Source organism: Momordica charantia (assembly GCF_013281855.1).
Source record: "Momordica charantia cultivar OHB3-1 chromosome 7 unlocalized genomic scaffold, Mcharantia_2.0 BLBB01000007.1, whole genome shotgun sequence".
Taxonomy (NCBI): domain Eukaryota; kingdom Viridiplantae; phylum Streptophyta; class Magnoliopsida; order Cucurbitales; family Cucurbitaceae; genus Momordica; species Momordica charantia.
The window spans coordinates 14,182,984-14,198,221 of record NW_028275165.1 but is presented as its reverse complement, the minus strand read 5'-3'; the positions used below and the strand labels follow the sequence as shown (position 1 = coordinate 14,198,221).

Sequence of the window (15,238 nt, the reverse complement as noted above, 5' to 3'; positions counted from 1 at the left end):
TAAAACAAGCTTTATCAATCCTCCAAAATATGATTTCAAATATTTCACAAATAAACGAAATATCAATTTCAAACCTTTAAATAAATCTAAACAAAACTTTATCAAATCATATAAGAATACTTCAAATACTTTGCAAATAAACATAATATCAATTGCCAAATTAGTTTTCAAATCCATAATAAAATTTCAATTTCATATGCAAGATATCAATTTCAAGTCTTCATATCAAATCCAAAATATATTTTAGTTTTGGAAGGGATATGACAAATCACTTACAACACTTTTCGAAGGGATACGGTAAATCACTTACAATACTTTTTTAAGGGATATGACAAATTGCTTACCTCTTTCGGAAAATCCTACAAATCTAACTTAACTTCTTCCTTGGGTAGTTGTCAACTTAGAGGCTTAGAAGCAATCAATATACAAAATGAATCCTTAAATCCTACCTAAGGATTTAAAATTCAACCAATTACTAAGGAAATCTTATCTACCCAATTTTTCCATTCAAAACAATTTTTTTTATGCAAAACAATTAGGAAAATATGAATTTGGGGTTACAAACGAGATCTGAAAACTACGTTAAAGATCATCTAAATTCAACCATAACAAACTTTAAAATTACAAGAATCGATATAAATCACTACGGACTAAATTTACAAAAAGTTGCTCAATAAAACAAGCTTAAAAATCTTCTAAACAATTGAAAATTTGGGGATTTTAAATCTGGAAAATTTTCTGTTTATAAAATAAAACTTCCAAGAATTTTCCATAAAACAATTAACAATTTACTGATTTTTATAGAAAAATTAGATCTGAAAACGGTATAGAAAACCTTTAAAACTTGGTAAAACATATAATTTTTTCATCTAAAAATCAAAACAATAAACTATAGTTTATGAGATATAAATAGGTAAACTTTTTTATGCAAAAAGAGTCTCAAAATAGCCCAAAAACAGTCTCATAAACAAAAAGATTCAAACCAAAATTCTGCTTTTCCCAATAAACTGAATTAAAGAATGACAAATCAAGAAAAATAAAACTAAAACAATGAGGAAGAAAAACTTACCAATCTTTCAGACAAAATACAAAAACTCTTCTTCTTTTGTTTTCTTTTTCTCTTAAAGAAAAAACTAGGTCTAACTGTTTAAGAAGAATAAAACCTAGGGTTCCTAATAAATCCTTTTTAAAAAATAACATAAAAAGATAAAGATTTAATAAAATTCTTTTATTTTATTTTTTAAAATTTTAAGAACAAATTATCTTTTAAAAATAATTTTTAAAACAAAAAGGTTTATCTTTGAGAAATAAAAGAAAACAACTAAAAAAATCATAATTTAAATATATATATTCCACGAAGAAGCGCATGAGCCCAGAAGTCCAGCTGGCACACTAGGATTTGACTTCTGTAATTCCTAAAGGGATTATGAGTCGATTTCTATCAATACAAGGGTAAACCAAACCCTACTCTCCATACTCAACTACTTCGATTCTGAGTTAAGCATTGGAGTCTGTGTGACAGGAGCCACATCAGTATTTCGTGCTCTTTTGTTTTGTAGGTCTTGTCGATCCTTTTTATTTTAGAAGATTGGTGTGAATTTGACGGAATTACAGGAGGTCAAATTTTGTGCATCAACGTTAAGTAACCAACTCTTCAAAATTTCCTTCACCTTTGGCTTCGATCTAACCTGTCAGCAACTCCACCAACCGCACCATCTTCCTCGCCTCCATCGAAATCACACCGTTCACAAATCACACTGTTTGACATATTAGCTAGCATTTGCGACGCCAAGACGTCTAAAGACTCCTCTCAAATGGAACGCTGACGGTCGACATTGTCTACTCCATCAAATTCCTCAATCGAATCAACGATGACAAGCTAGTCGGCGGACGGTGAAAGTTCGAATTCCAATGAAGGCGGGAAAACAAGCTTGAGCCGCACCAATCGGTTAACCGCCAAACCAAACCGATAAATCAACTGTTTATCAGTTTGGCATGGTTTGACTTCGATTTTTTATGGATTCAGCTCAATTTTTTTTAATTATTCTGCTATTTTTAATCGGTTTGACTTCGACTTTGCCTCCAAAAATCGAGCCAAACCAATCCGCTAAACTGGACTTACTATCTGATTAGCACATCAAAAATTAGGTTAGCGTTAGAAAATGTCCTAAATATCTTTGTTCTTTATCTGATTTTCTCCCACCTTTCAATTCGAAACCTGCAAAAATCTCTGGTTCACAAAAATCGAAGCCATGGAAGTTGGAACTATCTTCATCTCCCTTCCACAATCCCACCTTCATCTATGGCCAAATCCTTCTCCCTTCCATCGCTTCCCTTCAATTCCCCACATTCCATTACATCGCATCTCCCAAAAATCTCTTGCTCTTCCACGTCCATCCAGTCCCAGTCCGCCAAACGCGAACTCCTCACCCTCATATCCGACCAAGAAAGAGGCCTCAAGACCCAGAGAAACCCTCAGAAACTTGCCCTAATCGTCAAATCAGTCGACGCATTGGCTTCTCTGGCCCGTAATTCAGTCACTACGGACGATTCGCTGTCTGCGACATGGCGGCTTCTCTGGACCACTGAGAAGGAGCAGCTGTTCATCGTCGAGAAGGCTCACTTGTTCGGTACTCAAGCCGGCGACGTTTTGCAGGTCATTGATGTCGAGAAAAGGAGTCTCAATAATGTGATCACTTTTCCTCCAGATGGGGTTTTCTTCGTTCGATCTACCATAGAAATTGCTTCGTCTCAGAGAGTGGATTTTAGGTGCGTATTCGTTTTACTGCATTCACAGTTTGATTTATTCGATGGTTGTCTTCTGGAGTAATCAAATTGGGATATAGAGTAGATTCCAAAAGCTGTACAAGGAATTTCAGATTTGTGGGAGAGATGATTGCTGTGTTTTGAGAGTGGAAATGTGACATAACTTCATTTTAGACAATTCAAAGGGATGCCTCGTTCGAAACGGGGGTACTTTGATCCTTTTTACCCATATTATATCTTCATCTGTTGCTTTTGCTTGACTATTTATTCCAATGACCACCCTTTGGGTAGCGGTCGATAAGGGCGCTTGGGTGCTTAGAGAGAATCACGATGGCTATATCTATTTAAGATTTAATATCTTTCAAGTTACCTTGAGAGTTAAATGTACTAGAGTAAGGCAACTGTCTACTAGTCACAAAAACACAAGTATCTATTTATCATGGTGTTGTCTGATTTGAACTCTTGCGAACCTAAAAAGATTCTTAGTCAACATTTATAATGTTGGCAGGAATTTGTGAAACTTCGTAAAAGTGTCTTAAACTTGGAACACACACTTTTGATATGAAGCTAATAAGACCCAGGTTTATTTATTGAAATAGTGCACCAAACCAGGGTTAGAGAGCTTCCCCAACTCTCCTTTAAGCACTCAACAGAGTCTTACAAAATTCAGAATTCAAGGTTGTTCCTTCCTCAGCCAACACTCCTTAAAAACCCCCATTTCTTTCTTATTCTTAATGGTTGGAGCCGTTTCCTTTACTCTATAGGCATGTGATGCAGCTTTTTTGAAACACAGAGACATGCCTCAATCTAAAGTAAAATGTTTAGACACTTTTTCTTTTCTAATATTTATTATCTGTAGAATTTCTGTGTAATTATTCAAGACTTTTTAATGTTTATTAATATTATAGTAGATGATGATGTTGTGTTCGCTGCTTGTTTTAGATTTACGAGTGCCATTTTGCGAGGAAAAAACTGGGAGGTTCCTTTGCCACCATTTGGACAGGGTTGGTGAGTTCATTTTCTTTTATGACTTCGTGGGGGAGGTATCGTTGCATCTCAGAATGTATTGTTTCATTATTACTACTTAAGCCTACGCTTTTAGTTCAAAATTTTACTGCGAGATTTCTCCAATATCATTGGCCATTTTGTCATCTAACTTTTGAAATGTCTGTGATGGGTGAGGTGAAAGGATATCGATCTGGGGACAAATAGGTTGGAGAGAGTATTAGGAGTCTAAGAGGGGGGGGGGGGGGGGGGGGGGGGGGGATCCACCCAAGCTGGAATCGAGATCCTTTCGAATCTTCTTCATTGAGAGGTTTAAGGAAATGTTAGATTGTTAGGTCAATAGGCTGTTATGCACTTTAGAGTTAAGCATGCTTAACCTTTTTTTGTTTGATTTCATCTAAAAGACTTTTTTTTTTTGTTTTTTGATAAGAGACAGAAACCATTCATTAAATCTAAAAGACTTTATACCAATGGAGACAAACTTCTAATTATACTTTCTCACTTCTAGCCAATGAGACTCTATATTTGTGTCCCGTGTCTGGGAAAAAGAGAAGATTATGTTTCGTCAATCTCAGTCCCAACTCTTTTACTAGAGTGTCTACCAAGCCTGTTGAATAGTCTGAGCCTGAGGAACAACAGATTTTTTGCTAGCTATGATGATTATGTTTTATGGTTGAAAAAAACCACAAACGAGAGGAGAAGAGAAGGGTGCTGAAAATCTGTAAAATAAAACAAATTTGAATGGTGCAACGAGTTTAAGTTTATGAGTCTTGCGAAGAAAATATGATGAGAATACAAAAAATTATGGAGTGGGAGGGAAATTAGGAATTCTACCCGGCCTTAACCTTATGGTTGAGTGTTGTGAGAATATTGCTGGTTGATAGGATTTTAGATATCTTCTTGAGCCATCATTTGAAGCCCAAAGTTACAAAGGCCTTGTTGGAGGAGCTATCTAACAGCAGTTCTACGTTTTTCACTTTAAGAGAAATCTAGAGAAAATGAGTAGTGGAAAGAAAAGAAAACGATCCAAATTGCACAACACATTATATTCTATGCTATGAGCCTATGAATCATTATTGTTTATCTTGTGGGTTTGAACCACAAAAAATTCTTTTGTAATTACGACCTCATGATTTTGTATGATGATTGGAAGGCGTTGTTGTAGTTCATTGGGGTGACCCTCACCCGGCCCTCGTCATGAAATTCAAGTTTTTTTTCATACTTCACAGGTTTTATAGGCTCCCAAATCTACAGAATGGTAGGTCCAACTATATTAATTAAGGTCTATGTTAAACCTCAGGAATTGAATTCTTGATTTATTCCCAATCCTAGTATGAACAGGATAAGAGCAGAGCCAAAACCAAAGTTTTTCATCAGGAGGGGCAAAATCTTACGTTCTCACTTTTCTACCATTCTGGTCAGTAGGGATGTAAATATGGTTCAGCCTTTCTATGTTGTGAACTTAGTCCTAAAGTCGACAATATCATTCTATTGTAGAAATATGGAGAAACTCGTCATCCTAATATTGATTGCCCAATTGTGCAGTAATTTGTTGCTTATGTTCACTCAACTAATTTGATAAGACAACCGTGTTACCTTTACGTTATTTGGTTGCCAAAGAAACTCACAGGATACTAAGATCATAGATAGTAGCTATCTTGAACTCATTCCTTCTCAGTCTTTTACTATTTTCGTCGACTCTAATGACTACTAGGTGAACCATAGTAATTTCTCGATTCTCTTTTTTAGATATTACTTATTCAATCGTGAGCATAAACCGTGGCATTTTCTCTCCTTTTTCAATAGGTTTGAATCAGTATACCTTGATGATGAGATTCGAGTTGTGAAAGATATCCGAGGTGACTATTTGATCGTCGAGCGTGCTCCCTACACGTGGAAAGAATGAAACGTGAATCACTGGTTGTCAATGCTACTGTAGAAACATGATACAATTGATTGTAGTAGTGTCAGTAATCCAAATTAATCTGAGTAAATATCTTGGACTGTATGCATGCTTCACTCACTGTTTTAAGAAGTATATATATCATTAGAAACATGTTTGAATAACTCTATTTTCAAGATTGTTTTTTCTTGTTCTTAAGGATGTATTGATAGAATAATAGCTTTGTAAAAACCACTTCTAGTCTCTATACTTCGTTAAAGTAACGATTTAGTCATTGAACTTTAGTTTATAATGATTTAGTCAATGTACTCTCAAATTGGTAATAATTTAATTCCCGAACTTTGATATGTAACAATTTGGTCATTGTAATTTAAATTTCGTAACAATTTAGTTCTTATTGTGATTTTTTTTTTGTTAAAGAGTAAATCAATAAATTAACGCAGGAACAAATATGTTTATAAATTAGAAAGATTAAATTGTTATATGATAAAATTTAACACTTAATTTTAATAATATTTTACCACAGAGACTAAATTGTTACAATTTTTAAACTTCAATGACTAAATAGTTACAAATTAAAGTTCGAAGGGCTAAATGGTTACTTTAATAAAAGTAGAGGGACTAAATTGTTATAGACTAACATTTAGGGATTAAATAGTTACTTTAGTGAAAGTATAAGGACCAATTGCTTCTTTTAACCACTAACGAAATATCATTTTTCTGTTAATAAAATTTAACATTTCTTTGTAAGGAAGGACTAATTGAGACAAATCAAAATTTTAAAGGTAAAATTAACCATTTTTAAGATTAAGTTTGAAAGGAAGAATTGCCTTTAAATTCTTTTTTCGTACTGTTTAGCTTTTGCCTATTTTGGTTATTATGCTTTTGAAACGTACACTTTGGTCCTATTTTTAGTCTTTTGAATTTTCATAATATTCATTTTCATTTTTATACTGCAAAATCCTAACATACATTGATAAAAAAAAATTAAAAAAATTAAAACAAAACTAGGATAATAATCTACTGTTGTGTTGAGATTGTGATAACAAATAAGATGAATACGAGGAAAATAAAGTGACAAAAACAACTACTTTTTAAAATTAAATGGACGTTTGAATATAGATCAAAATAGAAAAATATTGAAAATACAAAACTAAAATAGAACTTAAATATTTTATTTACTATTAATCAATAATTTTTAAGTTAAAAGTGATTGTTATGATCACTGTCAACCAATTTCCAGTTTAATCTTCTATTATGTAAATTAAGGAACATTTTCTTAACTATACAGAGTTTCAATTGTGTTCGGAAATTTTGAATTATATTTATATTTAGTTTTTTTTCCAACAAAATGTTAACATGTCACACTTTATTGGATAAAATTTAGATGAGTTAATATGATTCAGTAGTAAGATATTATGAAATTAAATGAAAATGCGCGTATCAACGGTTACAATTTAATCTTAATTTTAACCTACTCGAACAGTTAGCTCATCTCAAATCTTATCCAGTTCTAATTATATTTGTCCATTCACTTATAATTGGTTCACTTCATTATTAATTCATGTCATTTCATCCAAACGTCATCAGATATAGTACAATGGTAACGTTTTCATCAACTTAATATTAACAATATAGAGACCAAAGAAAAATTCAATCTAAAATCTACCAACGACAAAATTATAATTTTTAAGTTTGCAAATTCAAATAGGAACGATATTCAAAGTATTGAGATAAAATTTGTATTTTAACAAGTCTATATTCACAAAAAATTTCAATCCGGTCCGATCCGATCCAACCCAACCCAAAATATTGCGAAGAATCAATGAGTGGATGGTTTAAGTTCCAACAGAACAATTTAACCAAAGCTGTCGGAAATTACAAGGGTGGGTCGTAGGTTGTTGGGGAATTCTCCAGCTGCCCTAACACAAGAGGATAAAATAAAATAAAAAATAATAATAATAAAATCTGAGAGTGTACCCATGATTCTTGCCCAAATCTCAGTGAAGGCCCACTAGTAGGTGTGTGAGATTTACATGTGATGACATGGCCCCATTTGACACACATATTCTATGAAATTTCTACAATTTTTTTTTTCCTTTTATCATGCTTTTAAAACATGGTTTTCTTTATGTATATATTTTTAAAATATTAGATGTTGATGTTCAATGAATTATTATTTATTCATAAACTTCCAAAATGTATTTAGGTTTATTCTATCTTTGTCCCTTAATTTTAAACTCTTAGGAAAAGAATCGTTCTAGTCTATACTAGTTGCTTTTATTTTTAACAAATGGATAAATTAGTTTTGAGAGTATGTATTAACATGATGATGCAAGCATATATTTGAGTTATATAAATTAGTTGATGCGTGTTTTGTCTCACGAATATCACGTGACAAAATAATAGTAAGGATTAAATTTATTTATATATATTTTTTCTTTAGAACTTTTAAGACCAAAATGGTTAGCATTGAAAATTATTTCGAAACAACCATTTTGTCAGTTTTTATTGTTTTTGTTTTAAAATAGATATGGAAATATGATGTGGTGGTGAGTTGAGGTACGTATGGATACAGGTGACAAGTGTCAATCATGCCTTTAATTTTGAGATATGTGTCTATGGTATGGATTGAGGTACGTATTATGTGTCTATGGTTTCAAAAGTTTCATTTTGACTTTAGACTCAAAAATTTTCTAAACAATTATTTGGTTAGCTTCTCCATCATAGAAAAATTAATTGTCTTAGTCATTTCTGAACTAAGCATTTTTTTTTTTTTGGGGAAGGGGGTATCCTCTTCTCGTGATCCTTTGAGAGTAAATAATCTTCCTATGTCGACAATCACGAACACAACGTGGTAGATGGTTTGCGATTATGCTATTTATTTTAATCTCTCTCTCTCTTTTGAGTATAACATGTGGAGTTGTGGATCGAATTCACAACCTCTAATTTGTTAGAGATATATGTCAATTACTACTGAGTTATACTTACTTTTGGCATTTATTTCAATCTTTTAATTTTGTTAGTTACGTAATTATTATTTTAGGTGACTTTTATATCTTTTTTATATCTCTAGCAGAGGTTTAACAGATTGGAAAAAATAAATAAGGAATTAAATAAATTTGAAAATAAATTAATATAAACTAATTCATAATCTAGTTACATCCAGGAGTGACCCATTATGAAGACACTTATTATTCTCTCCATTCAAAAGGGATCCGTTAGGAAGCTAAGAAGAGTTGAAGACGAAGGGAATAAATGAAGACAAAAGTGATCGAAGACGCTTCAGATTCTTCCTCCTCCCTACTTCGTTTAGTTTCTTCTTTTTTTTCTTTTTTAGTATAATGTATGGGGACGGAAAATCAAACTCACAACCTCTTAGTTGGAGATATATGTCAATTACTACTAAGCTATGCTCGCTTTGGACTTTTAGTTTCCTTTTTATTCTTAAAGATTTTAATTTTTCCATGTCATGTTGAGTCGATCGCATTTTCTTGAAGTTTGATGGATCTTGTTTGTCTCTACAATTACTTGGTTTTTGATTTCTTAGTTATTTCTCATTCATGATTGTTTGAATTACTATATCTTTAATGCTTTTGTTTCTACCGGGTAATTTTAAGGCTTACATTCTAGCTTTCAGTAGAGGATAATTTATGCTAGATCTTGATAATCCTACAAAAGGCTTGATTGAGTCGGGAGACCTGCAAAATCCTACGAGTCACATGAAGAATTTGTTCTTAATCAATATCTAATTTTTAATTTTAGATAGGAATATTGGAATAATTGAATTAGAGATTGAACCTAATGTATTGGGGAGGTATAGTTAGAAAAATTAGTATTATTGTCTACAAAATGATGAAAGAGAATAATGAAAGATAGACCGGTGAAATCAAATCTCTACGACCTTTTTCTCGTCGTCTATGTTAAAACTTGACACCATACATTTGTGTTATTCCAAATTGCGACAAGTCACCTCCAATGATTTTTGAGCATTTTGGCAGTGGTAGTGATGGTGGGGTGTAAATTCCAAGAAAGGGCCTGAGTTTATGGGGTGGGGGCTCATAGGTTTAGGGTAACACATGGCAAAGAATTTGAGGTGGAAAAAAGAAGTGTGGAACAAGTTTTTTAATAATTAAAAATTGAGAGTGATGGGACCATATATCTCCCCATATGGCTTTGAATCATTTGCTGTCAAACTACTCCATCCCTAAGTCGGGTATGTGCCCCTCTAACTTAGGTAATAATTCCATCCTAAATGTCCCTCTCAATGCTCTATTTCTATTTTATCACTTTCAATCTCTATTTTTTCTCTTTCTCTTTTTACTTCTCACAAATCCTACCCTACCAGAATTGAGCATTTTGTTTAAGCAAGCTTAGTTGAAGATGTCGAATTTATGTTTATTTTGTAAATTTGAGAAGTTTAGAGTATTTATTGAACAAAATTGTGAATTTCTACACTGCCCTAAAGCTACGCTCCTCAAATTTAGTTTTTATGAACTAAAACTTTCTAAACACTTTACTAGGACAAAAATATCACTTTCTAAACACTTTACTAGGACAAAAAAATATCGAATCCATACCACAAAAGCTCTCAACAACGCTTTGACCCTACTTCCCTTAGACTCACCAATTTGCATAGTAATCTTAACTTAGGCTTTTCAAATCCTCCAGTTAAACCCTCGAAGTTTACATTTCTAAATTTAAGATATCGAACCTGCACCCCAGATACCTATATGGGATTGCAAGGTGTGCAAACAAAGTCTCACATTGGTTAGGGAAGAGAATAATTCATGGTATATAGATGAGGACAATTATACATCTCCATTGATATGAGACCTTTTGGGTGAAACCAAAGGCAAAGTCTTGAGGGCGTATGTCCAAAGCAGACAATATCATATCATTGTGGAGATAATTAGGTGTACAAAGGTATCATTGTCCACAATGATATGATGTTGTCTGCTTTGGACATACGCCCTCAAGACTTTGAGGGAGTGTATCAAGATATGATGTTGTCTGCTTTGGACCTTTTGGGTGAAACCAAAGTCCAAAGTCTTGAGGGAGTGGACATACGCCCTCAAGACTTTGAGGGCGTATGTTGTCTGCTTTTAGAGTATTGTTGAACCTTTGTACACTCCCTCTTAGAGTTTCGAATTTGGGCCCTTTCGAATTTGAGCGTACTTTAAGGCCCTTTGTACACTCCCTCTTATACATCTCTAAACCTACTCCCCTCGAATCCACTCCCTCTTAGAGTTTCTCTATGGGCCCTTTGGACTTCCTAAGCATTAAGCTTAACATTTTTAAATTTAAGATGTCGAATTCACATCCTAAACACCAAAGGCACAAGTTTGAAAGCTTAAGAATTTTTTCTTCGAGGTAAACAAAACTAACTAGACACGACTCTCAAATACTTTATGGACTAAACTAAAGTTAAAAGCATTTTGCGAATTTTGGGTAAGGAAAAATTAGAACCATTAAAATGAGAGTTAGGGAATAAGAGTGATAAGAGTGTGAGTAGGTTTGGATGGGAAGGAACCAAGATACAGCCAAAGGCATGTCTTGTCGGCTATTATTATATAATTGAAAGGCAAAAAAGCAAGATTGCATGTGAGAGACACGTGGATGGAGGACATGTGAGGGACACGTGGACGGTCAGAAATGGAAGAGGACACTACACACTGATAGAGAGATTCTTAGATTTGATGAACTGAAGGAAAAGATGTGGAATGTGTGGTGGTGAAAGTGTCCTTAACAAACACTTCAATTTTTTTTAAGAAAAGTAGAGAGAAAAGAGAAGTTGGTAATGGCAATATGTTTTTCTTTTGGGAAACAATTGCGTCTACTTCACCTACTCTCCTCTCTCTCTCTCTCTCTCATCAATTTTTTATGAACTTTTCATTTGGTCCCCTCATTTTGTACACATTCACTCACCTAAGCCAAATTAAAATCTTCCTTGATGAATTCTTGCTCGGGTTCGAATTTGGCGTCTATTTCGGGCTAAGATAATTGTTCGAATATTTGGGATGATGATGATGTATCTCTTACTTTCGACTAGTTGAGAGTCATTATCATGTGTATTGACTATTCCTTCTCTTGCACATGGCTTCTAGATGTTGTCATTCACTTGCTACGTTCGATGAATTTTGCTGGAAAAGTGATGAGATTGGTTATTTCCCACTACTTTTGTTTTTGGGTTTTTGGCGTCGTGTGTGATATGTGGATACTTCTTGCCTGTGATGAAGATCATACTAGGGTTAGGGTTATTAACGTGATCTTAAGAAGAATTTAAACTGAGTATTAAATAATCTAAAAGAAGGCTGTTAGACTATACGTCTAATAAAGAGGTAGGTAATAATAACTAAAGAAACTATCGAGATTAGTGATTTACCTAAATAGATTTATAGGAAATAAGAGGGGGTAAATGAAGAAGATTACCTAGAGCTTGTTTTAATGGGGAGGGAAGAAAAAAGATTATTAGGAGCTAGGTCAACTTGGAAAACAAAGGAACAAGAGAACTATTATCATTAATTTGTAAAAAGAAAGACAAACCCTAAGAATCTTAGAATTTATAAACATGTATTAAAGTACAACACACACACAAAAATTATCATTAATTTTTTAGTTTCTTAAAAATTAATTCTCTTGTAGGATGAAAAATTAATTCTCTCACATGAAACATCATGTGATATTTGTAGGATGAAAAATTAATTCTCTCCCATGAAACATCATGATGATATTCTAGGCGACTAAATTACTAGAATCTTAAAATTTATTTAGTTGTGTCCAACTCAATATGTATTTTCTCAAATATGATAGCACGTGTCTACTTCTCATTAATCGTCTAAACTCAAATAATGAATTATGGTTTATACGTGTCGTCACAGATAACATTCTCGTCTTAGAATAAGATGCTTTGTTCAATTTTGTCTGCCACTCACTACACTCCTTCTAACTTAGCTCATCACTCTATTCTTATTACAATTCTCAAATTCTTTCGCAAAATTTCATTATTCCTTTTCTCTTGATGGAAGTTTCATCAATAACGTTTTTCTATATGTATAGAAATCATTTTCGTAACTATTTGGAGTATACTATTATATAGAAAACATATTGGATTCTCTTCAAAATCATTTTTGAATAAATATTTTAACTTAATCAATATATTCACTTCATAAAACCCACTAAACAAGTATGAGTTCAACTTTCAAGTGTTTTATCAATTTTGCAAGTAACTAAACGAGATGGACAATAGATTTTCAACCTAAAAATCTATTTGCCTTTTTCTTTTTTCTAAAGTATTCCTAATGATGTTTTTTCTCTGCCTTTTACTATTCAACATCAATTTTAAATCATGGTCAAATTTTGTTGGGAATTTTATTAATATTTTCAAAAGTAAATTACTAAACAACCGTTAATATTAAATTAATTTTAAAAGATCTGATTTAAATCAAATTCCACTTTAAAAAGTGATTATGGGCATATATTCTTTATAGTGTATATATATATATTTTTTTTTAATTTTGAGTACTATGGTTATTGGGTTTGCTATTACCAGGGGGAGCTAGAAATTTTCTGAGAGATCAAAATTTGATTTTTATATATAAAAATATTTTAATTTTAAGAACTTGGGGTGTAGCAACGTGGTGGGAGAAGTCCACGTCCTATTTTAATGGTGTTTTTAAATTAAAAGAAATTGAAGTGACCATCAATCATTTTGAGGATGTGATTTGTCACTCAATTAAGAGAAATTAAAGAAAAATTGTTCAAGTAAATCAAAATTGAGTTGGGGAATCATTGGTGTGTGGTTGCCAATATTTTGTTTTTATTATCTAATTTATTAAATCAATTAGGGTCGACAAAAAATAGTTTTATTTTTTATTTAAATATTCCAGAATTATAAATCACCATTTTAGAAATGAGACATAAATCAGTAATTATGGGGACCTAAATTCCATTTAAAACATATGGAAAATTATTTTGGACCTCATCTCAAGAATATTAGAAAATAGAATGTTTATTCTCCGATCTCCATTATCGTTCGACGTTTGTGATAAATTTCATGTATTTAAAAAAATTTAATAAATTCTAAAAAAGAACACTACTTAATCTCCATTTGCTATTTTTTCATGGTTTTTTTTAGCGATTTTTAAAATTTATTTATAATTCTTTTTTTTAAATGATCAAAATTCATTTGAATGGAAAGTTTCCGGTGTTTATGAAACTTATAAAAATTCATGAAGAGAACATATTTTTTATTCAAAGCAAATATATCATATCGATTGCTCAACCGTATTTTGATTATCTTATGTAGAGCTGAATTAGGTTTGTCTGATGTTCTCGTTGAAATACATGGGCATACTCCTTGCTTTTGGGGACATTGATTCGAAGCTCGAATACGGTCCGTGCGCTGTCTTTCTACTCTTTCCTTTGTTCTTCCCCCCCTCTTTGTGCCCTCTCACTAGTGATTACTTCCGATCTGAAGCATCCATTTTTCATTCATGGAAAAATCCAATCGTCAAAACCAAGAAAAAGACCATCATGGATCAAGATCCAAACATATCAATCTTGTTGAGAGGTATTGTCAAAGGAAAGGAAAAGGTTACTTCCAGATCAAGGATAATAAATAAAATGGAAACAAGGTAAAGTCGTATATCAAAACGAATTATGGCATCATCGGAAGGATCGTATATTGAAAAATTTTCTAGATAGGTTGAACTATTGGAAGCAAATGGGAAAGGAACACCAAGTGGGATTAAAGAAACTGGCGTATTGATCACTAAATAGATACAAATAGATGCTAATTCTGAAATCACCACAACCCATTTGACTTTCTTGGAAACAACAACGAGATATCCTACAAAATCATATAATTAATGCGAACAAAATCAAACCGAAAAGGTATAATTCCCTCTTATATACAAAATGATATGCAAAATTGATATACTATCCAACATTAAATCATAACATGGATTTTAAGTACAATTGAAAGAAGAGTAAAAGGTTTTCTAAAAAATAAATATTAGTAAAGAAAAATTTAAACTTTCCATTAATTGTAGATTAGAAATGAGAGGGAGAACAATGCACCACTTGACTTTCTTGGAGATATAAAAAAGTTATTTATTTTTTGTGTGTTCTGTTCACTCCGTTGTGTTTGAGGGGTTGATGCGACCAAGAGGTGCTACCAGGGCAAGCACGGGCAGAAGTTCTCTACCATCCTCGAAGAGAAAAATTTTGGACGAAAAATAAAGGAAAAGATCTACACATATATGAGACAATGAGTGTTGGGTGTGGGAGAAGGAGACTGATGAGGTTTAAGATGTTGGAGGATAAGTATCAATATGCCACGTGTCAATACAAGGAAAACTAATCATCCAAAGTATATTATTCTGGATATGATCAATTCAACCTATCATTTGGTGTTGCAGTCTAGAGGTTCGGATTGTTAAGACGAATTAACTGATTTGCTACTTAGTAACTGCTTAACTCCCCAAACGGGTATGCAAAATTGATTACTTGGGCGTTTGAGGCTAAATACTTTAGAACGAGACTAACTTGAGCTCTGGAGTG

The 15,238-nt window shown here is 32.7% G+C and overlaps 1 protein-coding gene across 2 annotated transcripts; it reads left to right on the top strand.

Annotated features, from left to right (window-relative positions):
* The first annotated feature begins 2,147 nt into the window (after positions 1-2,147).
* On the top strand, positions 2,148-5,919 carry LOC111024996 (putative plastid-lipid-associated protein 11, chloroplastic). 2 transcript variants are annotated; one of them, XM_022302836.2, is made up of 3 exons: positions 2,155-2,769; positions 3,709-3,774; positions 5,578-5,891. In XM_022302836.2, exons 1-3 carry the CDS (start codon positions 2,303-2,305, stop codon positions 5,675-5,677), a joined length of 633 nt encoding a protein of 210 aa, XP_022158528.1. In that variant the 5' UTR covers positions 2,155-2,302; the 3' UTR covers positions 5,678-5,891. The 2 variants fall into 2 exon arrangements, with proteins under 2 accessions (XP_022158529.1, XP_022158528.1); XM_022302837.2 differs by lacking the exon at positions 3,709-3,774 and having other exon boundaries at positions 2,148-2,769; positions 5,578-5,919.
* The last annotated feature ends 9,319 nt before the right edge of the window (positions 5,920-15,238 follow it).